At 43.0% G+C, this 27,756-nt stretch overlaps 1 protein-coding gene across 3 annotated transcripts in view; it reads right to left on the bottom strand.

The window, feature by feature from the left end:
• Window positions 1-23,155, bottom strand: part of dgkg (diacylglycerol kinase, gamma) — a 131,660-nt gene extending 108,505 nt beyond the window's left edge. For all 3 annotated transcript variants that reach the window (XM_074694662.1, XM_074694664.1, XM_074694663.1), the window contains exons 1-2: window positions 22,677-23,155; window positions 8,693-9,116 (exon numbers count right to left, since the gene is read on the bottom strand). In XM_074694662.1, the coding sequence (XP_074550763.1) occupies window positions 8,693-8,759 (67 nt within the window). In that variant the 5' untranslated portion in view covers window positions 8,760-9,116; window positions 22,677-23,155. The remainder of the gene's footprint in view (window positions 1-8,692; window positions 9,117-22,676) is intronic.
• Window positions 23,156-27,756: the final 4,601 nt, after the last annotated feature.

The raw sequence follows: 27,756 nt of genomic DNA, 5'->3' as shown, positions 1-27,756 counted from the left end.
TTCTATTCTCGAAAAGTGTAACAACTCAGGCCAAGCAGATGCAGCAGGAGCTTGAAGGGACAACTGGTGACCATGACGACCTACGACTCATCGAAAGAAGACTGTACTACTGCAGTCGCAACACTGGTAAAACAAATAATATACAAAATTATCCTGTTTTCCCTCCTACTTCATTATTTGAACAGAATTAGTTTGTTAGCTACTCTGATTGTCTTTTCTTCTCCTTCTTCTTGTTTTGAGAAGAAACCAAAACTCTCTGCCCTCGAAGAGCTATTTGCTGATGAAGACATGGCAGTTGAAACAATACAAGAGGATGCTCTCACCACTACAGAGAAGGCTAAGGATGAGATACAGTGGTACAGAGGTCTGCCATCTACCCTATCCTCGGTGAATCCAGTGACCTGGTGGTGGAAAGTTGGGGACACTGCCAATCTTATCAAACTTGGCAGCCAGGTATCTCCGTGTGCAAGCATCATCCACACCCCCAGAGCATACACTTTCTACTGCTGGGGACACCATCAGCCAGGAAAGGGCTTGTCTGTGTCCTGAAAAAGCAGACATGTTGATTTTTTTGAAGAAAAACTGTTAAGTGATAAAGTCCTCTGTATGAACTGCACTGTACATTGCTTTCAAATTTTCATTTACACTGGAAAAATAAAAAACCCAAGATTTGAAAAATATTGTGAAATGCAATTTTTATTTTGTTAGAATTTATATTATAAAATCAGTATTGAAAATAGTATTGTTCAGGGACCGGTATCAAAGTCAATGTATCGGTATTGGTACTGGTACCAAATTTTTTTTATTGATACCCAGCCCTAGTTTTCACACACATTAATGGCTTTCTCATCAATAATAACAATTGTATAATAATATTTGTAATAATAACACCATCCTTCCTCTCAAACTGGTGGGTAAACTGGGAGACCTTGGACTTCCAGCCTCTATCTGTATGTGGATCTACAGCTTCCTGTCAGACCGCAGGCAAAGGGTGATGGTGGGAGACCACACATCTGGGTTCATCAGCCTCAGCATCAGCTCCCCCAGAGCTGCATGCTGAGCCCTCTGCTCTACCTCTGCCCTCTGCTCTACACCCTCAACTCCCCCTGGCGCACCGTCACACCCATCTCGGCGCAGACGGTCTACCAAATTGTCAAATTGGCAGCGCACAGAGGTGCGCCGCACGAAATTAGCACTGCGCAGGCTGCGCCAGGCTTGCGCCCCCTGCGCTGCGCCACGAAATTAGAGCCCCTTGTCTCTCCAGCGTGTCCTGGGTCTGCCCCGGGGTCTCCTCCCGGTAGGATGTGCCCTGACCATCTCACCAGGGAGGCGTCCGGGAGGCATCCTGGTCAGATGCCCGAGCCACCTCATCTGGCTCCTCTCAATTCGGAGGAGCAGCGGCTCTACTCGGAGCTCCTCCAAGATAGCCGAGCTTCTCACCCTATCTCTAAGGGAGAGCCCAGCCACCCTACGGAGGAAGCTCATTTCGCCCGCTTGTACCCGCGATCTTGTTCTTTCGGTCACTACCCAAAGCTCATGACCATAGGTGAGGGTTGGAACGAAGATCGACCGGTAAACAGAGAGCTTTGCCTTCCAGCTCAGCTCCCTCTTCACCACAACAGACCTGTGCAGAGTCCGCATTACTGCAGATGCTGCACCGATCCGCCTGCCGATCTCTCGCTCCATCCTTCCCTCACTCGTGAACAAGACCCCGAGATACTTAAACTCCTCCACTTGAGGCAGGACTCCTTCTTCAGCTGGACAGAATCCCTCACCCCTGGTGTCCACCAGCGGGTTTGGGTATTGCTGCCCCGACAGGCACCAACCATATTTTATTTTATTTTTATTTCGTATCTTACTTTACTTTACTTCACTTATGTTTGCACCACTGTTTTGCACTGACTGAAGGGCTTTTGCAACTTTGTTGCACCTGTTGCAATGACAAATAAAGCTCTTAATTTTCTTTTCTTTTCTTTTCCATTTTATCATCATTCTGTTAAATAACTTACCCAATTAAACTAACACAGTCTTCTACTCAGCCAACAGAAAGAAGAAGAAAACTACAAAGACTGGTAAAAGCTGTTTCATGGCGAGACACATTTTTCTGATGGCTCTACATACAGTTGCCTTACTTAAATGCTCATCATCTCCAATATTATACAAAAAACTTCCTTTGCAAAGAAATAAGACACAATATCTGCTGGACATGAGCGCTTGACTGTGAGCGGTAATGTTGCAAATGTAAGGATGGATTAAGTTGTGTATGTAAATGATTGACTGAGATGTGAGACTGTGTTGCTCAATAAGGTAAATGTCTGAAAATGCGAGTATGTCCATGCATGGTCTGACAATCAACTCCTGACGCATTTTTAATTCTCTGGGCAGTAATGCTACACCTTCATCCACAGGATCGTTGACAAAAGAACATGCCATGTCAGAGAAAAAGGTCGATAACACCTACTGTGCCTGATGAACTACTGACTCTGTTTTTTTTAATGACAGATGGCTACACAAGGTTAAGTCAAAATTTGTCCCTGACTTAATGAATGAGGAAATGAAATGGTGTGTGGCTTAAAAATAGGGCGGAGACAGAAAAAAACTCTAAGTTTATTTAGAAAAACCTGCTGTCAACCAGGTTAGATCCAGAGACTCAGTTGCCAGAGTAACAGACACAGAGTTTGTGAAACAGGCTTGAGTTACCCCTCTTTCTTAGGTCTGATCAACCTCCCTTTCTGAAACTGTAAACCCAGAGTTCCCCTTATTTCAGAGTTAACAGACTCCAAGTTTTCATTAAACCTGCTTTGTGAAATGAACCCCTGTTGTGTGATTACATTTAAAGGTCAACAGAAGACATGGAGGAAAACTTGACCCCGTAGTGAAACCTGTGGACAGAATCTCTCTGTCCGGCTCACATCACAGTTTGCATGAACTAATAATCAGAGGCAGATTGCCCATGGCAGGTTTACCTCTTTGGAGTCTATAAAAAAAAAGATTCATAATGGACCTGTTTACTAAGCAGATTGCGTGACTCCATTCATCTCCTACAATAACAGAATCCAGCAGGAACCAGCTGACAGACGCTCTTTTGACTAACAAATGGTTGTGAGGAGGGGAGAGATAAGCATACAGCAGGCTAATGAGTGGCAGAGTGACACAGATTACAGACCTGCCTCTCCCACCTTCCTGTTCACCTTTGAATTTAACCACTGAACCTCGAAAGAGGAGCCACATATGTCACGATCACTGCATCAGTACACTAACACATGGTGAATAGTGGGGTCCAACACAAGGGCAAGAAGAGAAAACATGAAAATGACATCCCCCAATTTGAATGAGTCACGCTGGGATGACAGGGAGCATCTTGATACAGCAACTAGAAGTGTTTCGTATCATATCGTCTGCGATGATACTGGTATAATTTTTTTGACAATATTGATTTGTCATTTCGCAATATTTACAGTGCAGAGGCGCAATGACGCCTGATGCTCCCTGCTGTGTACAAAACAGTAATGGCCGAGAGCAAAAGTAGCACTGCTGTATCAACTTCGTCTTCACATGAGGATTTAGTGCCTAAAAGAACAGCTACCTCAGTGAAATGGAGGTGGTTTAGCTGAACAAAGTTCAGACATGCAGAAAATGTGCAGGAGAACTATTACCGCGAAGGGTGACAACTCCACAAATATGTTCCACCACCTTAAGCTGAAATACACGACTGAATACAACCAGGCACGCGAGAAGGACGTGAAAGCTACGTTATTATCAGTGATTATTTGCCTCTATGACTGATGTGTGGTCGAGCCAAACGTCTGAACCCTATTCCAGCGTTACCCCTGATTCACACATGCAGCATGAGCACCATGCAGAGCACGCCCATTCATACTGGATGTGTCTCTGGAGCTCTGCACAGCACAGTGCAGGGCAGCACCCATAGCATGTGGATACCCGAGATCACAATATCACAGGAGAACCACATGTTTCTGCAGGAATCCCACCCATGACAACAAACTTTCATGGTAATTGATTAGAATGTTAAGCTCATCTGGCCCTCCCAAAACTTCAGCTTCTTCAGTCCATGCCTTCTCCTTTCTGTTTGTGTCACCTACAAGACTAACTTTTCCTCCTCCAAAAGGTCAGATTTCCTCTGGATCTGGCCTACTTACTATAGGGTTTTTCATACATGCACATGACCATGCACTGCCACGCCAAAATAAAAGCCTCCACTCTTTCAGAACTGTGGTCTTTTTTTTTTCCAAATGTTTCAAAGGTGAATCACAACATATAAGCATCCAACAGAAACATGAGGAGCCAGCGCAGACACAAGGGCTTTAACACTTTAAAATCCATCGGAGCACAAGTACTCCAACTTCAGAAGTTCTCTTTAAATTACTGTAACTCACTTTGACCACCACCTTTCACTCACTGGCTTCTATTGACCTCTATAGACCACTGACTGTGTCTACAGGGGTCAATTATTGAACGGGGGAGGTCTGGCCAAGCTTGTCTGTCAACACAGGCTTGTAAACTGCTGTTGGTGGCAGCAGGGTACTATTGCATGAGAGATCAGCGTAGATATGAAAAGAAGATGTGAGATGACAGAGACATGGTGATATGCTGCAAGTCAGAAAAGTTCAGGCAGCTCACACTAGAATGAAGGATGTGTCACAGAAGCACAGAGAGGAAGAGCACCGCAATTGTGAAAAGATGACGGAGATCATGGGGACGATTAGAGCTGAAACAGTCCCTCGAATAATTTGAGGTACTCGATAACAAAAAAAAGTTGAGGGATTTTCTCCGCCTCAAGGATTCGTTAAATTTAAAAAAAGATCAAAGAGTGGTATTTCAAATAGAGCTGGCAGCATATTTCGAGAGTTTTCAGACACCTCAAGTTACCTCTTTTTCCAAATAGCAACTAACAACAAATCTAGCTTCTTTTCTGGAGTTTAGAGACTGATATGAAAGCATATATTGATCTGCATCAGCTGCTTGTCAACGAGCCGTGCTGAGCCCCTCCCCTACCCAAAGTCACTCACTCATCACAGACGGACGTCTCACTCGCAGCTGTCTCTCATCACGGTCACACTGGCTATCTGAACTGTTTACATGCACTCTTCAAAGTTTTGTTTGATCAGTGTGACCACAGGACTCACTTCTCTTTGGCACCTTAGGAGAGGTGAGCTTCAGCGCGGTACACTTCATACACGCGCACAAACACGGACACTCCATGTGATCAATGACATACGATCACTGTGACCGTTTCTCTCAACAGTCATTTTAAACAATGGTGTGTGTGTGTGTGTGTGTGTGTGTGTGTGTGTGTGTGTGTGTGTGTCAGAGGGCTGTGTCGCACCTAAACGACTTAATATGAGCCTAAAATTCCCTGAAGTTGTAGCAGTGTTCTCTGAGCCTCATTGTGCAGGCGGGTAGAGTATGGCAGAGAATGACCAGAGTGACTGAGCAGGAGACTGTGTATAAATGAACAGTGGAGGAGGATCGATATTTTAACATCTCAAAAAGAGTCAACCAAACAAAGTTTATTTGTGGCTCTAAACACATTAACAGTGTGCCATGTTTCCCCTACTTTCCGCCCCCCTGAATGTCGAGTTAATTTTATTTTCCATACTGCGCCAGATCACAGCAGAAGTGATTTAGAGTTCCCTCTCTCATGAATCAGGTCCATACCTTGTTTTTTAATCTAACAGACAAAATAACCTTATGTTACTAATCGAATTTTCATGACAGGATGTCATTTCTACATCGCTGGGTTCACATTTCTCCTCACAGAACTTCACCGTGCACGAAAGAGCACGTGATCTTTAGCCTACAGGGCTCTACACTAACTTTTTCACTGGTAGCACTGCTGCGACCAAATTTTTCAGTTGGTCGCACCAGCACATGATTTGGTCACACCATTTATTGGGGGAAAGGGGCAGTAAAAATAAAAACGAGGCTTTTCATAACACAAAAACTAAAAGTCTCCCATTCTTTATAACTCTTTCTCCTGATTATCCCTCCAACTTTAAGTATGCTTCTGTGAGCTGTATTATTTTTCAAAGTCAGATCAAGTCCTATACTTAGGCTTTATATCGAAAACTCAAAAACCAGCTTCCCCTGTCTCTCTTAGGGCGTATTCAGACCTGGACTGTTTGGTCCACTTTAAACGGACCAGGGTTCGTTTCCCACGTTGGTGCAGACTTTCCATGCAGGTGTGAATAGACACAAACGAACCCTGGTGCGGACCAAACAACCGGACCGAGACCCACTTTTTCAGGTGGTCTCGGTCCGGTTCCAAACGAACTCTGGTGCGGTTCGTGGTTCTCCCGTGCAGGTCTGAATACAAACCAAGGTCCATCCGAAATAACTACAGGATACATGCGCCTTTTGGGCCTATACAGCCACCGTAACCTAACCGTCTTTAGTTCATACCTGATCCTCCGTCTTCTGTTTAGCCACGCTGTTGCTAGCATGTTGTGGGTCAGGACACGCAGAGCATAGCGTCTCCTTGCTGCGCGCATTCGTCTTCACTGTTCCAAAATTGTAAACGGTGTTGTTAAGCTGCTTTGAAGGAGCTGCTCTTGAAACTGAAAATGATTTTGCAGCTTTAATAAGAGCACAAACACACGTTTACCTCCATTTCCAGGTCTGTGTTCTGTGTGTCACCTTTGTCAGTGCTGTCCAATGAGAGCACTGATCGTCACACACGTGGATGTGTTTACAGAATATAGTCCACTTGCAAAAAGTACAATCTGAATACGAACCACACCAAACGAAAAAAATAAAGTCTGCTTTTTGGTCCGGACCAAACAAGTGGACCAAAGGACTTTTCTGGTTCAGGTAGAGGAAACTGACTGAGCCAGTGACAGAGAGGGAGAATTCAAACCACAATGTCTTGTACAGTGCATGTGATAGAGGAAGCATTAAGATATATGCAGTCGCACAAATGCGACCATGTGAAATTTTACTCACACACGCAGGTAAAATTGGTCGTGGCCATAGGTAAGGTCTCATATGCGACCATTTTGGTCGCAGTCTCGAGCCCTGGCCTATAGAGGACAAATAAACCACACCACCACAAGAAACATCTCCCAACGCTTTCTCCGTGAAGAGGCCACACTCGTTCTCCTGTGCTCGTACCCCCCACCACCTGCTGCTGACAACGTCGCCGCCCCCCAAATTGTTGACCCAGGGGAAACACTGGTGTGATATTATACGCTTTCTGTCCACAACTGTTACATACAAATGACTTGTTGTGCAAAATAGTTGATTACTGATTTAGTGTTGTAAGATAATCTTCACAACACAGCTCTGAAGAGTGAAGAAGATTAAAAAACAAAAACATAACAGAGCTAACTGGGCAGGTGTCAAATTTAGATCATAGGTCAATCAAGGATAAAATATCAAGTAGTAATGGAGCCATATGTGCTCCAATACAGCAGGGATCATCATTTTAGTCTGAACACTGCAAAGACTCAAAATCTTTCAAAAATGTTTTATTCCTAGTTCAAATGTCACATATGTAGTCAGAAATTAAAAGTTATCACCCAAAGTGGCTTGGTTTTACACTTGCTTGAAACAAATTTCCATTTGAAAAATAATTGCTGTTTAAGTACACAAAAATGTGTTTTATCCGAGTACTCGAGTACTCGGTGCAATTTGCAGTAAAATACTCGAATACTAAAATATTTGATAGCTGCAGCTCTAGGGAGGATAAAAAGATAGAGCTCCAGAGACAAGGACTATCTAAACAACAGGGATTTTTCTGTTTACTGAATGAAAAAAACAGGAAGAGAGACATGAAAGACAGGGGTCTACTCTTCTTTTGGTAGTTTCAGTGTTTACACAGTCAAGAGAACAGACCCACAGAATATTCTGTTTGCCTGTTGTTTATTGTTTCATAGACAGTCCCCTTAAATATATGGTACAGTAAAAGAGGCAGCTTTAGCCTTTACAGCTGATTTCTAGCTGTACTCTTCGGCCAGTTGTCAGTAGGTGGCTTAAAATGCAGTTGTTAGGATTTGAAACGCAATCAAATACATGACATTTATTAATATAACAGGCCAAAGGAAAAGAGAAATACAACATGTCACACACACTCACAACAGGTACAAACAGGTTAGTTTGAATGCATCTGCTATTTGTTTGGTTTGGAAACATTTCAGTGAACTACAGAAAATAAAACCTGATGCATGATAGCCACTATCAGCAATTTCAGATGGTCAAAAAACAAAGTATATAGAGTGTGTGTGTGTGTGTGTGTGTGTGTGTGTGTGTGTGTGTGTGTGTGTGTGTGTGTGTGTGTGTGTGTGTGTGTGTGTGTGTGTGGCTGATGGTTTCATTTTGTAGGTCACTCTGAGTAAAGCCTCTTTAATGAGCGTCTGTGAACTCCTCTCAGAGCTCTACAGGAGTCATTACTCCACTTGGGCCTCTTTTGAATGTGAGTTGCATAAAACCTTGGGGAGGCTAAGGCATGAAGACCACATCATTTGGTTTTGCTAACAAGGTGCATCAGCTGCACACACACACACATACACACACACACACACACACACACACACACACACACACACACACACACACACACACACACACACACACACACACACACACACACAGTGTACTATTTAAGTATGCAGATTCAGCTTCTACTCCTCCCACATGCTCATTGAACAGAAACAAACATACTTTAAGTACTCACACTCGCTGTATTTCTGCAGCTGTCCGAATTCAGCTGGGCTCAGGCAGACCCAGCTCCTGTCTCCCATGCTGCCTGGAGCCAGAAGAGGCTGATACTGTGGTCCTGGAGTACTGCTCAGAGAGGAGTGCTGGTTATCCTTGAGTTAGATGGTGAAAAAAAACAATCCTGAAGAGTTTTGGTGGATTCATCCCGACCTGTCTGCAGGCTAACAGGAGGCAGAGTGTTGATGGAGGCAGCGAATCAGTCGAAAAAAGCTTAACCTAGTTTTCAAGTTTTCAGCTGAAGCAGAGCGTCCTGAGGGTCACTGAGGTGCTGCAGATATCAGAAGTTCTCCCTTTGAATGCTGAGAGCGGAAAAACTTCAAGTTGTTTGGCAGCTTGTGATGAGGATTGCACAAGGTTTCTTGGTTTCTTCATCTGTGAACCTGAAGGAGAGGAGGCAGAGAGCAGAGGAGGGAGGAAACATCAGTCTTCATTATCAACCACTTATTCAGGAGTACATGTAAATAATAAAGTGAATGGAAAGATTCAGAGTCAAGACAGAAAATGAGAGGATGAGAGAGACGGCTGAGGATGACAGCGAGATTTACAGGAGACATGGAAGAGAGACGGAGTGAAGGTAAAAGAGTCTGTTATTAATCTCTGCTGACAGGCAGGAGGTCGTTTATCTCTATTTACAGATTCATAAAAATGTAGACAGGCTCTGGATTTTAGTCTGGGTATCGACTAATCAGGTGTCAGCAGGAAAAACAGTCTGTATCGAGAGCAACAGCAGGAGGTACACGATCCAGCAAAATGATGTCCCACAGTGGGTAACCAGAGGAGGATTTATTTCTCTCCACGAGCTAAAACATGGAGATATCTGTTCATTTCATAAAAAACTAACAAGAAAATCAGTTTGTGTTTCAGCTTCACAGGACAGACTCTGTGTGGCTTACTGTCTACAGTCAGACTCAGCATATTAAAAAAAACACAATTCAATCACAAAAACAAGTCTAACCCTCCAAGCTTTCATTCTCACATCCTGGCCCAGCCTGTGGGAGTAAATCAGAGCTCTTACTCTCAGGTTAAACATCCCCTCTCTCTCTTCTCCTGGACGACACAAAGGCAGCTGCTGGCACGCACTAATGTGCAGCACATGATTTAGTGATGTTACTAACACAGAGGGAACAATGGGGGGGGCTCTATATGACAGACACACAGAGAGCGGAGCACGTGCAGAGGTGCAGAGCGGCTGTACGGGGCCTCCCCTCTGTGCCAAGAGGGATTCTGTTTTGCTCATGAGGTTGCCTGGCAACTCTGACGTCACAGCGAGCACGAAAAAGAGAAGCTCGGCAGCAGAAAGCAGAGAGTGAAGCGAGGGGTGGAGGGTGGGGGGTGCAGAAACAATGGACAGATGTAACTGCATGACATGCATCAATAAGTGTGTTTGCACCACAAACCACAGAAAGGTTTCTATCTGCTCCTCCCAGCTGCAGCTTCATCTCTGCAAAGATGCATTTCTAAAACTGTGGGATATGATTCATTCATCATTTAAACTCTGTCCACTCACAGATAGAAAGGAGCAGTCAGTGTTTGTCTTTGCAGTCTCAGAACTGGGTTAAGGATCAGACAATGTGAAGCATCTCATGTAGCAGTGATATTTGGAGACACTGAACTGTTGATTCAGTAATAACCACAGGAAATCCTGTGACTCATGCTGCCATCCATGCTGCAGTGATGGAGATGGTTCGGAAACAGATCTGATGGAAGATGGCTGTCTGTGCACACGTCATCTTTGGAGAAAAGTCCTGGTTTGATGTTGAGGCTGTCTTCCAGACAGCTCAGCGTGTCTACTCTTTGTTCTTTACAGGGCATATTGCAGATTAAAGATAACTGCAAAGAAACTGATAGGAAAATAACTTCAAAATATCATTTTATTTCATTTCATTTCATTTTCCACCGTTTGTCCGGGCCCAGGTCGCAGGGTCAGCAGTGCCATCAGCAAAGACCAATGGCTCCTGACCCCAGCCACGTCCACCAGCTCCTCTGAGGGGATACCATGATGTTCCCAGGCCAGTTGAGAGATATAATCTCTCCACAGTGTTCTGGGTCTGCCCCGGGGTCTCCTCCCAGTTGGACATGCCCAAAACACCTCCCCAGGGAGGTGTCCAGGAGGCATCCTCACCAGATGCCTGAACCACTTAATCTGGCTCCTCTCAACGCGGAGGAGCACCGGCTCTACTCTGAGCCTCTCCTACGAAACCCTATCTCTAAGGCTGAACCCAGACACCCTGCATAGAAAGCTCATTTCAGCCACTTGTATCCGCGATCTTCTTCTTTTGGTCACTACCTACATTTCGTGGCCACAGGTGAGGGTCAGAACATAGATTGGCTGAACTCTGTCCTCACCACAACAGGCTGGTATAGTGTCCGCATCACTGCCAATGCCGCCCCCATCTGTCTGTCAATCTCCGGCTCCATTTTCCTCTCACTAGTAAACAAGACTCAGAGATACTTAAAACTCTACTTGAGGCAAAGACTCTCTCCCGACCTGGAGTGGGCATTCTTCCCTTTTTTGACTGAGAAATATGGCCTAAGACTTAGAGGTGTTGATTTTCATCCCGGCTGCTTTACACTCGCCTGCAAACCGTCCCAGTGAAAGCTGAAGGTCAGTGTTTGATGAGGCCAACAGGACCACATCATCTGCAAAAAGCAGAGATGGGATCCTGAAACCCCCGAACCTGATTTCCTCTGCCACTCGAATGCGCCTAGAAATCCTGTCCAAATAAAAAATGAACAGAATCAGTGACAAAGGGCAGGACGAGCTTGATTTACTGTTGGCAATACGGAGTAAGTTCTCACTCCAGAGATACTGAGACGGGACAGCCTGTAACAACAGTCTGTCGACTCCATATTCACAGACCACACCCCACAACATACCTCTGGGACACGGTTAAAAACCTTTTCCAAGTCCACAAAGCATATGTGGACTGGTTGGGCAAACTCCCATGCCCCCTCTAGCACTCTTTGTGAAGGTATAGAGCTGGTCCAGTGTTCCACGGCCAGGATAAAAACCTCATTCTGCCTCTTGGAGCCGAGGTCCGACCAACTGTTGGACTCTACAAGTGTGTAAAGTGTAGAAGTTACAGGAGAAGTTCAGAAATTCAACAGATGGCAGACCTGCCAGAAGACAGAACTGAGACTTCAACCTCCTTCACTTATTGTGGCTTTGATTGTTTTGGTCCTTTCACAGTAGAGGAAGGAAGGAAATAACTGAGAGATATGGACTGTTGTTAACATGTTTATGTTGTAGAGCAGTGCAGATTGAAACGCTTGGCGACTTAACCCCAGATGCGTTTATGAATGCACTTCGAACCTTTGTAGCCATCAGAGAACCCATGCCCAACTAAGATGTGACCAGGGAACAAATTTCATGGCTTGAAGAGAGTTGTCAAATTGCTCAAAGGTCTGGATCAAGAACGTCCAGGGGCATTTGGATGTGAATTCAAACTTGTTCTGCTCCTTTATAAAGATTCAGGTGTTTAGCACAAGCTATTAAAAATGGACGTCATCTAAAGACTGCTCCCCCTGCTGGCTGGCTGCAGTATGGGTAAAAAAATTGGTCTCCCTGGTCATTCTAGATGGGCTGTGGTCAAAGTGTAAAAATACGATGATATTATTGGGCTGCTTTGTGTTCAAGTCCTCTTTTTCATTAGTTATTAGAGATTAAAAACAGGGCTTGACCTCACGTTTAACAATGATTGACAGCTGCTATCCTTGTGTAGGTTTTTTTGGGAGTAGTAAGATACATCACGAGTGAAAGCCAAGGAGAGATTAGACTCTCAAAAGATAAAAATGTCATCCAGCTCCATTCAGAATTTCTTCTGCACAGACTGCACAGAAACCTCTGCACAGTTTAATCTTCAATAACCCTTCCAGTGTGTAAGTCCTGCAACAGAACGACCTGTTCAGGACGGTCAGTGATATAAATCTGGTTTGGTTTTGCAGACGACATGAAGCTTGTGAGTTTTGACCCACGGGGATAAATAAAGTATATTTTTATGCTTTTCTATTCTATTTTACTCTGTTCCATTCAATTCAATTCTGTTCTATTCTATTCTATTCTATTCTATTCTATTCTATCCTATTCTATTTTACTCTGTTCTATTCAATTTGATTCAATTCAATTCAATTCTGTTCTATTCGATTCTATTCTATTTTACTCTGTTCCATTCAATTTAATTCTATTCTATTCTATGCTTTTCTATACTATTTTACTCTGTTCCATTCAATTCAATTCAAGGTCCAAGCCCGGCTCTGGGCAACACATGGCGATGTGTCCTTGGGCACAGTGGTGTGTAAATGGGCATGAAAGGCAGTGACTGTGTTAGACATACTGATGGATAACTAACATAGTAAAAATTGGATCTATCAGTGAGTGAATGTGAGAGCGAATGGGTGTGGATGGGTAAGTGTGACCTGTGGTGTAAAGCAGCTTTGACTAGTCCATGACTAGAAAAGCGCTATATAAGCTCAAGTCCATTTACCATTTAGTTTAAAGCCTTAAAGATGCTGGTTGTGCAGAATGAATCCAGCAGCAGGTCCCTGGCTCTAAAATCAGACCTGCAAAAACGCGCATCTGCACTGGATGGGCAAGATTCAACAAGAAAAAGGTGTATCTGCCCATCATCATCATCATCATCATCATCATCATCCTGTGCACACTCTGAGCTTGAAACCAAAAGGGGCTTGCCCTTCAGAAACACTTCAATCACCTTCATCTCAGGAGTCCCGGGGCAGCTTACTCAACTTTTTTCTCACACATTAGCCTCTCAGCGGCTCATTAGGCTCTTTGATTGGTACAGGAAGCTTCAGGATGAACTCACATCCTCAAAAAAAAAAAAAAAGATGCTCAAATCCCCCCGTGATGACATTAAACCATCCACATGCATCACAACTGAGATCTGGCCCAGATTCAGAGTCCTTCCTTCAGCGTCTGTGATGAATGGATAATACCTGTCAGGGTGATAACTCACACTGCAGATGGTTTAATGAACCTGACTATTAATATGAACAGAAAGACCTCTCTGCATCACTTCAGAGCAAACTCAGGAGCAGGAGAGGGAACAAAGGAGGAAAGAAAACTTAAGATGTGAAGTCTCCATCATCTGCAGAAAGTTTGCCTTAAAGGTTCAAACTTTCAAACTTCTGTCCAGAAGGACTGAGCTCAGTAAAATGAAGTGTAGGTGGTCTCTTTTTATTGCATTTAATTGATGATTTTTTGCCTCCTGTCTGTAAAACGATGTTTCCAGTGGATTCATAAAGACCTGAGTGAATCCAGAGAAGCTTTCTGCAGACAAAGTAGAAACTACTGAATCCAACCACACTGTCTGTAGACACGCTCTCTGGTCATTTCCACAGGTTCAGGGGATCTGAACGTCTCTAAATAAAAACTTTGGAATTCATTTTGACATGGATACAGACGTTCTCAGAGTTTGGACAAACTTTCTTAAGTGACTGGCTCAAGATGGACTTGGTTCTATCTGACATTTCCAGTTTGGGGGCTGAAGGAAAAAGTGTGTGACCAAGAAAAAGCTCAGAGCACACTGAGAGGCTAATATTCCTCACAGGGGGAATCTGGAGGGGCACGACTCACCTTAGACTGAACTACATCTGTAGCCTTAAAAGGAGAGCTGCTGATCTGCCGTCTGGAGCTGACAAGACATACACACACGCACACACACACATGCACACAAACAAACACACACATACAAACATTAACACAGGCACACACACACACACACACACACACACACACACACACACACACACACACACACACACATACGCACGCAAACACACACACTCCATTCCTGTTACCATCCTGCACTCTTCACTTCTTGCCCTATTTATCAGGACTCTGTGTTTCCACTTTGAAGATGTGATAATATTAAATAATAATATTACATTTTATTTAAAAGCGCCCTTCTTGGCACCCAAGGACACTTTACAAAATACATAATAAAACAGTGCATTAAAATCCTAATTAAAAAAAAATAAAAACAAAGTAAAAGTGACAGTGAAATGAAGGTGAAAAATTAAAGGGAATAAGAAGTTTTGAACAGATGGGTTTTGAGTTTTGATTTGAAGTGGGGAAGGGAGTCAATGTTTCTGAGGTCCAAGGGGAGAGAGTTCCAGAGTTTGGGAGCAGAGCGGCTGAAAGCCCTGCTCCCCATGGTGCTGAGCCGGGCGGAGGGCACAGAGAGATGGAGGAAGGAGGACAACCTGAAGGATGGAGAGGGGGTGGCGATGTGGAGGAGATCAGACAAGTAGGGGGGAGCGAGGTTGTGAATGGCCTTGAAAGTGTACAGCAGGATTTTGAAGTGAATTCTGAACTTGATGGGGAGCCAGTGAAGCTGCTGGAGGACAGGAGTGATGTGATGAGAGTAGGGGGTTTTGGTGATGATCCGGGCTGCAGAGTTTTGGACCATTTGAAGTTTATGGAGGGATTTGTGGGGGGCACCAGAGAGGAGTGAGTTGCAGTAGTCGATCTGGGAGGTGACGAGGCTGTGGACCAGGATGGCCGTGGTGTGAGGGGTGAGGGAGGGGCGGAGACGGTTTATATTACATAGATGGAAGTATGCAGACCAGGTGATGTTATTGATATGAGAGTGAAAAGACAGAGAGCTGTCGAGGATGACACCCAGACTCTTAACCTGAGGGGAAGGGGACACTGTGGAGTTGTCTATGGTGGGGGAGAAACTGTCAACTTTGGATAAATTGGATTTTTACCAACCAGCTAAGCTTTTGAAAGACAAACATGAGTGGGCATCTATAAGATGTGCTGCCCACACCCTAAACTTAGTAGTCCAAACCTCCCTCAAAAACAATACTACTGTAATAAAGTGTGTCTGCTGCTAGAGCTCTTGTTGAACACTTTAAGAAACGTGAACTAGCCTGTACCAAGCTAAAAGATAAACAGGTGCAGATGGGTACAGCACAACACAAGCTCATACAGGATGTCAGCACTCGGTGGAACAGCACCTTCTACATGCTGTCCGGGCTGATAGAACAAAGACGGCCAGTGACAGCCGCACTTTCTGACCCAACAGTGACATCTAGGGTGAAGCACCACTTGGACCTCAAGCCTGATCAATGGGCTTTAATAGAAGAGCTGATCCAGGTCCTTTCCCCATTTGAAAGTGCAACTGTTTTTCTGAGTGTACAACAGTATGTAACCCTGTCTGCCCTACCACAACTCATTCTCAATCTCAACAAGAAAACATCACAAGATTCTGATGTTGAAACTCCTTCAGTCAAGGCCTGTCAAACTGTGATGGCTCAGGAAATTCAGTCAAGGTGAAAAGACCTGTGTGTTTTTGATCCAGACAGCCCCAACACCACCCTTATAGCAGCTGCTCTGGATCTGCGATTTAGGAGACTCAAGTTTTTATCTCCCCAGGACACATTTAAAGTTCAAACCACTGTGCAGACCATGGCCTTGGAGGTAAAAAAAAGTCATCCCTGAAGCCAAGACCAAGTCAAGACACTCCACCAGCCTATTCAAAGAAGAAATCTTCTTTCATTGAGAAAGTGCTTGGATCAGAGTCTAGTACAAGTGATGAAGAAGACAACCCTGAAGAGCAAATAAACCAGGTCATTCAGAAAGAGGTGCTACTGTACTTTGGAGAAAATCCTCTTGCATGGTGGAAAACAAATGAGGCACGTTATCCATCTCTGGCAAAAGTTGCAAAATGCTTTTTAAGCATTCCAGCCACATCCACACCATCGGAGCGTTTGTTTTCCGCTGCTGGAACTATAGTGTCAAAGCGCAGGGCAAGCCTGAGTTCAGAGCACGTGGATATGTTAACATTTTTGCACACCAACACTGAATGGTTCTCTTAATCTAATCATCTAATGTTAAATTGCACTCCACAAAGAGCACTATAAACTTTTATGGCAGCTTTTTGGTAACAGGCTTGTATGTTTGAACAAGAAAAGAAGTTAATGTCCTGTTTTGTTTGTTTTGGCACAGTGCATTGCCGTACTTTACGGTGATTTTTTTTATTGATCCTCATCTTTTTATTTATTATCCAGTTTTAAGCTACACTGAGCAACTCAGGTATTTTTATTTATTGTTAAAGCTCTAATGTGAAATGCAGTGCAAGTTTGATGTTGATGGATGTGCAATTTAAAATAGAAAATGATATTTCAGGTAGAGGTCGACCGATATGGGTTTTATGGGGGCCGATGCCGATGCCGATGCCGATGCTTTCCAAATTTGGGCAGCCGATGCTGATATGCATAGCCAATTTTTCCAATTTGATATTCAGGCCGATTGTTAAATAAATATATATTTATCACATTTTTGTGAAACGCAGCAATTTCTGAGCAACTAAAAGAAATCTATTACAAGTCGTGTCCAGTCCTCTGAACATTTATTCAGCTTTCAAAACAATGAAATATTTTGTCTGAGTAAACACACAATGTAACAAGCAGTAGTAAACATTCACACTCTTCTTAAAATGTCAAAAAAGAAATTTAAACTTATTAATATAATTTGAACAAAAGTATGTAATGTATCCAAGTGGTTCCACAAGTTTGAGGTGCTCATCTTTTTTGTGCCTGATCAAAAATTGCGTCATTTTATACAACGGATCAAAAATCGGCTTTTTAAAAGAAAATACAGCCGATGGCCGATACAGACAAATGTCCAAATATCGGCCCGATATATCGGCCGGCTGATATATCGGTCTACCTCTAATTTCAGGCAGGAAGTTTTGTTTATTTGTTTTAATTACTTTAAATCATCCAATAAAGCTTAAGTATATTTATCCCATTACTCGATTAATCGAACTAATTAATTGATAGATTACTCGGTTACTAAAATATTGGATAACTGCAGCCCTAGCTCAGTGTAGCTGCTCATGTGACTCACTCAAACTGCTGTTTTAGACTTTTCCTGGGAGGAAAGAGAGCAGACGGTCAGGGAGAGATGCAGGCTGGAGATTTTACCAAACCAGCGCCCCCTACCTCCCTGTTCGACAAGTAGCAGTCCCTCTTTCTCTCTCTGTCTGGATTCATCTGTAATTAACTCTGCTGCAGGCTCAGCTCACTTCCACCTGCAGCTTTCAGTCCTCTAGCCTCAGGGGGATGAAGCCTCACAAATACCACAAGTCTTTATTGGCTGGGTGTCATGGCAGGATTTTTTAAAGGACTCTTTATCATTGTGAGATAGGGCCGTTTTCACCATTTGTGTACACTCACCGGCCACTTTATCAGGTACACCTTGCTAGAGACTATATCATTAAAGTAGGCCTAAAGTGTTGCGTGACAATCACAATATCCTTGTCGGAGGTTTTGGTTCTCTGAGTGCTGTTCTAGTTGTACCTGCTATGTCTTTTTATTCAGAGCAAATTTGTTTCAATTTTTGGGGACTTTAGCACAATTTTCTGGAAATGTTTTGGAGCTCTTGAGGCCACCTAATGCATGTCTGTTTGAGTTGTGTGAAACTTCACTCATATAACAACCACGGCCCATATGCATAATCAGCCATTGAACAAACAGGACCACTAGTCCTCACGTTCTCATACAGAACAGCCCGATTGGCTGCAGTGTTAGCTGCATACACGACTGCGAATAATCAGCCAGTTAACTAATACTAGAGCCCGACCGATACGGGATTTTTGGGGCCGATGCCGATACCGATACTGGGGGCAAAAAAAAGCCGATATCCAATATATCGACCGATATCCGATTTATCAAAAGATATCCAATTTATCGGCTGATATTCATAATAAATTCATTGATCTACACAGGATATATACTGTATGTGAAAACAAAGCATTATGATACCCATATGATTCAAGACAGAGACAGAACACTATAAAATCAAAACAATGAACTTTAATTATAAAACTGTCAACATAAGAACTGTAGTGTTAACCAATGATAAATAAGAACAAGCTTTAAACACAATAATAAATAAAGAAGTCAAACTTTAAACACAGTAAGTAGAAAAAAAAGTCAAACTGTAAACACACAATGAGCAACTTAAACAACATTAAAACGCTGTATTATAGTCTTACATTAGATAATGGTGGACGTGTGAATTAACAGTACCATTTATCTCTGTTTATCTCTCAAAAAAAGCAACTAACACGACGTTAAAACGTCATTCTACAGCCTTACATTAGATAATGGTGGATGGAGGGGGCGGGCACTCGGGCAGTGTGCAGCCCAACACACAGACACTCAGGAACAGGAGTGGCAGAATCTCCACGGAGCAAATTATTTTATAATCGGCTACATTTTGGCCGATGTCAATTGATCGGTGACAGGCATAATTGGCCAATTAATCGGTCGGGCTCTACTAATTACACCATGAAAGAGACGCAGGTGCAGATTACATCATCATTAAGGGGAACCTCCTGGAAAATCCCATCAAACAAACTTGAACTGTGCATGTCTACCACTCATAAACAGCAATAAACCCTGAGATTTGATTAAAAGAATACACAAACAGCTGTTATCAGTGAGTCAATCAGGTATAAAAAAGAGAAAGGGGAAGTCTGGTGATCTTGAACAGAGTAAATGCGTGTGGTGTTTCTGAGCACACAGTAGAAAACCTTGATAGTAAAATCAGTACTTTGAAAGCTGCTTTGAGGAACAAGCGCTGCAGCAATGCCCCAGCACCTCGATGAATAACTCTTAAAGCAGTTTGTGAACTCCAACATTTCCCCACACACACCTTGAAGGGCCCAGACGTATAGAGGCAAAGAGTGAGTCAAACTTCTAAAACTGACGGCAGTGAGCCTCACCGGTTTGAGACGTTGATTGTCTTGAAAATTGCTGTGTCTCCTAGATCTAAGTGTGCTGTATGGCTACACATCACCACCTTTCCAAAGGATTGTCCACTGTCTTTACATATTTTATCTCAAACGATAATGCATTGTGCAATGTCTGCCTTTAAACAGTGGAACAGGCGCTGTAGTCTCGCCGTTAGCACCTGTCACGGTGGGGTATACCTCCATTAAAGGGGACATATCATGCTTGTTTCTCCTTTTCACTATGCCAGACTAGGATGCCTGTAATGCATTTCTGTCCTCAGTACAAGTCATTTAGTTCCTTCATTGCCCCACAATAGTGTTCTCATAACCTCATTTTAGGCCATTCTGAAGATCTCGTTGAAACGCTCCGTTTCCAGAATGACCTCCAGTAACCTCGCAACGTCACAGCCCTTTGTGCTCTGATTGGTCAGTTCTATCAGAGGGGCGGAGGGGGTAGAGCCAGGGGGCGGTTTTTGCAGCATGACAGTATTTACAAAATCGACACATTGAATTGAAAAACTTCACAGTAAGGCATTGATAGCACTAATAAAATGGCAGAGTGTAGGATACATCCTTTTGTATTGGACCCCGGGTCAGACCCGGACGGTTCTGCAGCTCAGGAGGAAGAAAATCCACCTGGACACAGATCATCTCAGGACGCTTCAGTGTGGTGAGTCAAACTGGTACTGTAACATGTATAGTTTATACGTGGAAATATAGGCAGACTTCACCAATAAACTATTTCTATAACAGGGCTCCATCCTGCTCCTTCACTTATCTCTGTCTGTTTTATCCATCATGCTGAAAGTGTAGTCTAAAGATCGCCTCTACCATCAGTTCCTCACTATGTTATTACCGCAGCATTATTGTGGTCCAGGTTCACAGTGCATGTCAGAACAAGCATGCAAATATCACCGTCTCACAAGTATTACAACATCTGCTAAAACTAGTGTTTTAACTGCTAATTCACCATGTAAAGCCGAGCTGCTCAGCAGAGCAGAGTCCCTGCATCCAGCACTCTGTCAAGTCAGCCAGGGCTGGTAGGGAGCTTTATTTATACTCGGCTCTTGGTGGGTGTATCCCTCTGTGGCGGTTGTGTGACTAACTGACATCACAGAGGAGGAGCTGCTTTATCAGATTACTCCAATAAAAAGAAAGGATCCTCGTGTCGTCACGAAGGTCGAAATCTCGAAGCCAAATGTCAATGACCTATTTTCAGAGGCATCAAATCTCGTTCTAGGATATCAGAAAAAATACAATATCTCATTTTTTGAAAATTCAGGGGGTGAAAGGTCTTGTTTTCAAATGTATTATATTATATGTAAGTACTAAATCAGGGATCAGCCTGATATGTCCCCTTTAAATCTAACCCTCTTTTGGCTGTTAACCTGGCTCGTGCATACCACTAATCTTTTATTTTTTCACCGCTGGTACAAATGGTCCATTATCCCCGCTAATGGCTGGTCATGCATACTGGCCCAGATCTTTTCCTGATGGAGACCAAAATAGGGGTAAAAGCTTTAATTAGTGGTAAATATGTTGTATACCACCCCCCACCACCCCCAAGCTAAAATGTAGCAAATTTAACAGGAAAGAGTCCAAAAGTTTGACATAACCACTGTTCTCTGAGACCCTGAACCACCTCCATGAATTAATCACATCATCGTCTGATTTTTCAGCCTTTCAGGAAATTGGCTGTGCTAAAAATTGCATTCACCTGCAGGGACAGCTTCAAAAACAGCCTCTGATTCAGTCACAACAATGACTCACAGCACTCAGGACCACGAGAATGATGTCTTGTGCTCGGTGTGATGGAGCTTTTTGGTGATTTTTTGAAGGAGTTTCTTCACCTTGATAATGCATGGCTCCTGAAGAAGCTTCTAAGTTATAAAAGAGGAGAAATCAACACCGGCCTCTATTCAGGTCAGATGAGAAATGAAGGGAATCATCCTGAGAGTGGGTCGGAGAATGCCCTCGTCCTAACCACAGATCCGTGCTCAGACAGGCCATTGTTCAGCTCTTAATCCCAGTGATGAAGTGCTGTCTGACAGCAAACGGATCATCATCAGGAGGCTTTCAGCAGCATCTTCACATCAGACCTCCTCTGACCCTCCAGTCAGCCTTTTACTGAACACGAGTCGGACATGAAAACACAGAGAGGAGCTTATATCCTTCCTGGGACTGAGAACGTGAGCTGAATATCAGAGCTCTATACTCCCCCCTTCCCCTTCTCTCTCTCTCTGCTGATCCTCTTCTCCTTCAGGCTCTCGGCTCTGCCCTCTTTGCCAGCCTGCTCGCCTGCAGAACACACTCAGGGCAGAGTATTTGGTGTGTTTATCAGAGACTCGAGTGGATGCTGTCAGGGCATAAATAAACTTCACGTTTGGTGATTGCCTGATGATATGTAATGAGGCGTTCAGCCTGAGCATTAATCAGGAGGAGTCGGTCGGCTCGAGCTGAAGCGTCTCTCTGAAGGAGGCAGGATGTGAGGAGAAGGGAGTGACATTACAGCATGCAATATATACTCCAAACCTGATTCATCAGGAACTAAAACATGATCCGAGAGCCAGCTTCACATTTCAACCTCTCAGTGTCCCCTCTCCTTAGAAACACAGGAGGAACAAAGTCACACAAAGGAACAAAATTAGCTCAGCTTCTCCTTTTGTGGAGTTTGTGGTTGAATATAGCTCCTGATTTAGAATAAGCAGAGTTTGTCCTTCTGCTTGAAACTCTCCAGTAAAGGTCATCCCACTAGAAGAGCTGTTCAGGTCTGTGCACCAGGAAGGTGCTTCTGTTCATCACCAGAATGCCCTGACAAAAACCTCATGGACTCAAGTGCTCCATTGTTTTGCTTCCAGCTGTTATCCCAGCTGAAATGAGCCTGAAACATGTTTTGATTCTGTCTCCACCTTTGAACACAATCCCTCTCTCTCTCCTTCTGTTTTTCAATAACCTCCATCAGCAGGACGAGTTTTGGTGACATTTCATCAGGAAAAAAACACTCCACAGAGCCCTGACAGCATCCCTGTATCCCAGACAAATACAGCTCAGACCAAAGTTGTCCTCAGGTGGAGGTTACACACTTAAACTCTTAGGTAAGGCAACAAGCATCAACATGGAGCGAGGGGCAGAGATGGAAGAGGCAGAAGGAGTGATCACAGCAAGTCTCCTTACCTCAGCTCGGTGCAGACCCCGCCGTCCTTCGACTTACATCCCGGCTTTACGTCCTGATCCGCGCAGACCGAGGGACGGAGGAGCTCCGGGCGTGGAGTCGAGGCTGGGCCGGTGTCTAACGTCTGTTTCCCGGTAATTACAGAGCAGAGAGCAGCCGTGGAGTCGTCCCCTTCGCTTACTCACACAAGCCGCTTCCTATAGCACGACAGCAGAAGCACTGGAGCCTCAGCGGGGACGGCAACATCATCCCTCCCATCCAGCATCCAGCCTGACTTCAATACTGCTTTTCCCTCCCTCTGCTGTCCTCTCTCTCTCTCTCTCTCTCTCTCTCTCTCTCTCTCTCTCTCTCTCTCTCTCTCTCTCTCTCTCTCTCTCCTTGCTTCCTCGTGTGCTCTTCCTTGTTTCTTTTTCCGGTCGTCGAGCTCTGAACGGGTCCAGTGTCTCTCCTCACTTCCACATGTTCTTTGTTTTTCTCAGCAGAGAATCTTCTCGAGGAAAAACTTACGTGAGCACAGTTACAAAAAAGATACGCACGCACGCACGTGCGCATGCTCGATTCACCCCAACAGGTGTCAAATTATAAGTAGTATTTTGCAAAAATAACAAATAAAAAAAGGCTAAAAGCTACTCAAAGATAGGGGGCTTATACCAACCCAGAATACTTCTACTGATTTCTGCAAAACAGGGCTTCTTTATTCAGTCCATAAGGCCCAAAAGATAGAAGCTGAGACCCACAAGAGCTACCACAAACAGCTTCCAGCCACTGGTTGTCGCTGTAGCTTCCAGTAAGTCACACTTTACGTTAGTTTGTTTACCTGACTGGGTTTGATTAGGGGCTACCGGTTAGCAGATGAGAGGCTGACAAACTCCTGTCTATCCAGCTGCTTCAGCTAGACTAAGGTAATGTAAATTTAGGCCAGGGGTGGCCAACCTGTGGCTCACGAGCCACATGTGGCTCTTTGCCTATCAGTGTGCGGCTCTTCAATCCATCCGTAAAATAAATAAATAAATAAATAAAAATATTGATATAGTGATGCTAAGGTTAGGATCAGTACTGATCAGTACTGAGCCAGCTGTACACTACGGGCACTAGGACCGCTCAGTTGACAGGTTGGCAGCCACAGGTTTAGCCCATAGACTGTATAAAACATGGAAGTAGTCTCGCCAACGTCACCCGTCTGTTTCTAAAATAGAAAATGAAGCACATGGGCTTTAGCAACCATATTGACAATTAGTGGAGCAGATAACTGTTAAATTTCAAGAGAATCGTTCAAATGGTGATGCAAGCATGAAATTTGGTACAGATTCTCTCTTAGGGTCACTCTTTTGAAATAAAACGTTAGACACGCCAAAATTCAAGATGGCGGCCATTTTTAAAGATGGACGCCATTTCTAACAGACGATTCTTATTTCAAAAGTTCAAACGGTGATGCAAGCATGAAATTTGGTATAGATACTCTCTAAGGGACACTCTTTTGAAATAAAATGTTAGAAACGCCAAAATTCAAGATGGCGGCCATTTTTTCAGATGGACGCCATTTCTATCAGACGATTCTTATTTCAAAAGTTCAAATGGTGATGCAAGCATGAAATTTGGTACAGATACTCTCTAAGGGACACTCTTTTGAAACAAAACGTTAGACACAACAAAATGTCAAGATGGCGGCCATTTTTAAAGATGGCTGCTATTTTTATTGTATGCTCCTTTTTTCAATGGTTCTAATGGTGATGCAAGCTTAAAAGATGGCACAAATACTCCTTCTGAGCCACTCATTTGAACAAGGAATGTTCAAAATGGTTGTCATTTTTCAGGATAACCACCACCGTACTAGAAAACTGGTGTTAAGAGTGCTCGTGAGGTCCCTTTACAAGGAACCATTTACAGCCACTCGAAACTTCAAAACTGAGAGCCAAGAGTGTTTATTTGACTGTGTTTTGTCTAACTCCTTACCCTTGACCTGTCCGAATTGGTTAAACCTGACAGAACAGCCCCCTAACAGCATAGCTCACAGAGTTCATCAGAGTACACAAGCTCCCTTACCGTAACAAGGTAACAGTCACAAGGCTTTGTTTTTTTTTTTATTTTGCTTTTTATGCTTTCATATATATATACATATATATATATATATACTAGTGCTGAGCAAGTTAACGCGTTATTTTTACGTTAACCCGTCAATCTATTAACGCCGTTGAATATTTTATCGCGCATTAGTGCATGTTACTCACATGCTTTTATTTTGTATGTCTGTTGCTGACCACGGTGGAACCGGAAGTGAAATTGGCGGAAAAACACAATGAGTAACCAAAATGCGCACGGCGTGCCAGATATAAACAAACGCAGGTAGTCTGCCAGGATGAAGAGACACGATGAGAATTAGAGCCTTATTTAGCGGTTTAAGTAATGCACTGAAAATTCTCTAAATAAAGCGTGAATGCAGACCGATATCAGAGTTTTTTGGTGGGAGTCAGTTTATTTGTGTTTTTCGTCAAGTAAATTATGGCCCCGTCTGAGTGTAGAGGAAACTATATATATATATATATATATATATATATATATATATATATATATATATATATGTTTTTTTTAAGAGCAAGAGAGAGAGGGGAACAGAGAGACACAGAAAGAAAGAAAAGATAACTACACAAAGACTGAGCCATACCAAAGACTCAAGCTGGCTGCTTACTCTTCTATTCACACTTGCAGCTGCACAGTGCTGTGCAGGTGAACCCCAACCTGAAACATTTGCACCGTCCAACTTAAGCTGTTTGATTAATAAAAAAAAAAAAAATTCCCTCCAAAATAAGTGCCTGTATTTTTATTCTCTTACCTCTGTAGCATAAATCATATATCATTTTTTCAGGTTATTATTATTTTTCTTCATAAGATTATTTTAATAGTAATAACAATTATTATTATTATTTAACGTCTTTTAATGTATTCTTTTTGGCATTCATGTAATTATTGTTTTTACCATTAAATTATTAGTATTGTCATTATTATTAATGTTCATGAAAACAGAGCTTTTAAAACAAAATGGTGGCCATCTTGAAAAATGTCGGCAATCTTCAATTTTTGTATGTCTAGCATAGTGTTTGTGTCCCTTAAAGAGTAGTTGTGCCAAATTTTACATTTGCATCACCGTTTGAGTTAGAGTTGGAATAATGAGCGTTCAACTGAAATGGCAGCCATCTTGAATAAAATGGCCCCCATCATGAAAAATGGTCACCAATTTGTATTTTGGGGTGTCTGAATTGATTTTTCATAAGTGTTGGAGAATGTATGTGCAAAAACTCATGCTCGCATCACCAATAGAAATATATTAAAATAACAAATGTACAACAAAATTGCAGCCATCTTTAAAATGGCCGCCACCTTGAATTTTGGCATGTCAAACATTTTGTTTCAAAAGAGTGTTCCTTAGAGAGTATCTGAACCAAATTTCATACTTGCATCACCATTTGAACTTTTGAAATAAGAATCGTCTGATAGAAATGGCGTCCATCTGAAAAAATGGCCGCCATCTTGAATTTTGGCGGGCCTAACGTTTTATTTCAAAAGAGTGTCCCTTAGAGAATATCTGTACCAAATTTCATGCTTGCATCACCATTAGAACTTTTGAAATAAGAATCGTCTGATAGAAATGGCGTCCATCTGAAAAAATGGCCGCGATTTTGAATTTGGCGTGTCTAGCGTTTTATTTCAAAAGATTGTCCCTTAGAGAGTATCTGTACCAAATTTCATGCTTGCATCACCATTTGAACTTTTGAAATAAGAATCGTCTGATAGAAATGGCGTCCATCTATAACAATGGCCGCCATCTTGAATTTTGGCGTGTCTAATGTTTTGTTTCAAAGGAGTGTCCCTTAGAGAGTGTCTGTACCAAATTTCATGCTTGCATCACCATTTGAACTTTTGAAATAAGAATCGTCTGATAGAAATGGCGTCTATCTGAAAAAATGGCCGCCATCTTGAATTTTGGCGGGCCTAACGTTTTATTTCAAAAGAGTGTCCCTTAGATAGTATCTGTACCAAATTTCATGCTTGCATCATCATGTGAACGATTTTTTCACTTATCTGCTCCACTAAATGGCAAGGGCTTGGCGTACAGCTATAGGGCGCCTGTCAGTCACATGACCCTGAGCTGGGCCTCTGAGCTCGCGATCTCAATGTCCTCTGAACGGGCGAGTTCGAAAAAAATTCACCCCCCGAACAGTGGGTGCCGATAGTAAAATTAGCGACAGGAGACGTTTTTTGATCCAGGCTGTAAATAGGTTAAGTTCTGCTTTGAAAATGGCTTTTTTATGCTTGGTGTGTATGTGACTTCCGGTAGTTCCAGAGCTAGCCTCAAGTGAACACTGGAGAAACAGCAGATTTTAGCACTTCCGCATTGTCTCATATTCTTAGACCGGAGGTTGCTGCTTGGCTCAGCTTATGGCTGCAGCGGTTACATGCTTATGTGCGTGTGACTCAGTTCCAGTATGTGCGCGCTGTTCTGTGTAGCGGTAGACTACCCCACCACCACCACCACCACTGCAAAGTTGACAACCCTACATGTGTGGGATGTGGCTCTTTGTAGGAGGCTACCACAGTCATTTTGTGGCTCTTGGTGTCAGACTGGTTGGCCACCCCTGATGTCGGCTACTGTAACTTTACAATGTAATGTGAAACGTAACCAGTGTTGCCACAGTTACTTTGAAAAAGTGATCCGATCACTGATTACTGATTACTCCTTTAAAAAGTAACTCAGTTACTTTACTGACTACTTAATTTTAAAGGTAAGTAAGTTAGATTACAAGTTACTTTGTAAGTTACTTTCAGCAGCTGCTGACAACACTTCCAGCTGCATAATGAGGCAAAAATTGTGCAAGCAATTAAAATGAATATTAATGAGTCAATATGTTTTGTTTTAAAGCAGCGTGCAGACATTGGTAGTTGTAAAACATGTACTTAACGATTAAAAACAAAAATATTCATTTTATACATTTTGAATTTCAAATACAACTGAAAGCTTTTACAGTACTATTTTGGTATACTACAGCACTGTTTCAGTTAAATTTTGGATTTAAATTATTTTCTTTT

Source organism: Halichoeres trimaculatus, unplaced genomic scaffold, assembly GCF_033239565.1.
Source record: "Halichoeres trimaculatus isolate MK-OKI-2021-1 unplaced genomic scaffold, fHalTri1.1 fHalTri1_scaffold_19, whole genome shotgun sequence".
NCBI lineage: Eukaryota > Metazoa > Chordata > Actinopteri > Labriformes > Labridae > Halichoeres > Halichoeres trimaculatus.
The sequence above is the reverse complement of the archived record's forward strand: the minus strand, read 5'-3'. Positions and strand labels throughout refer to the sequence as shown.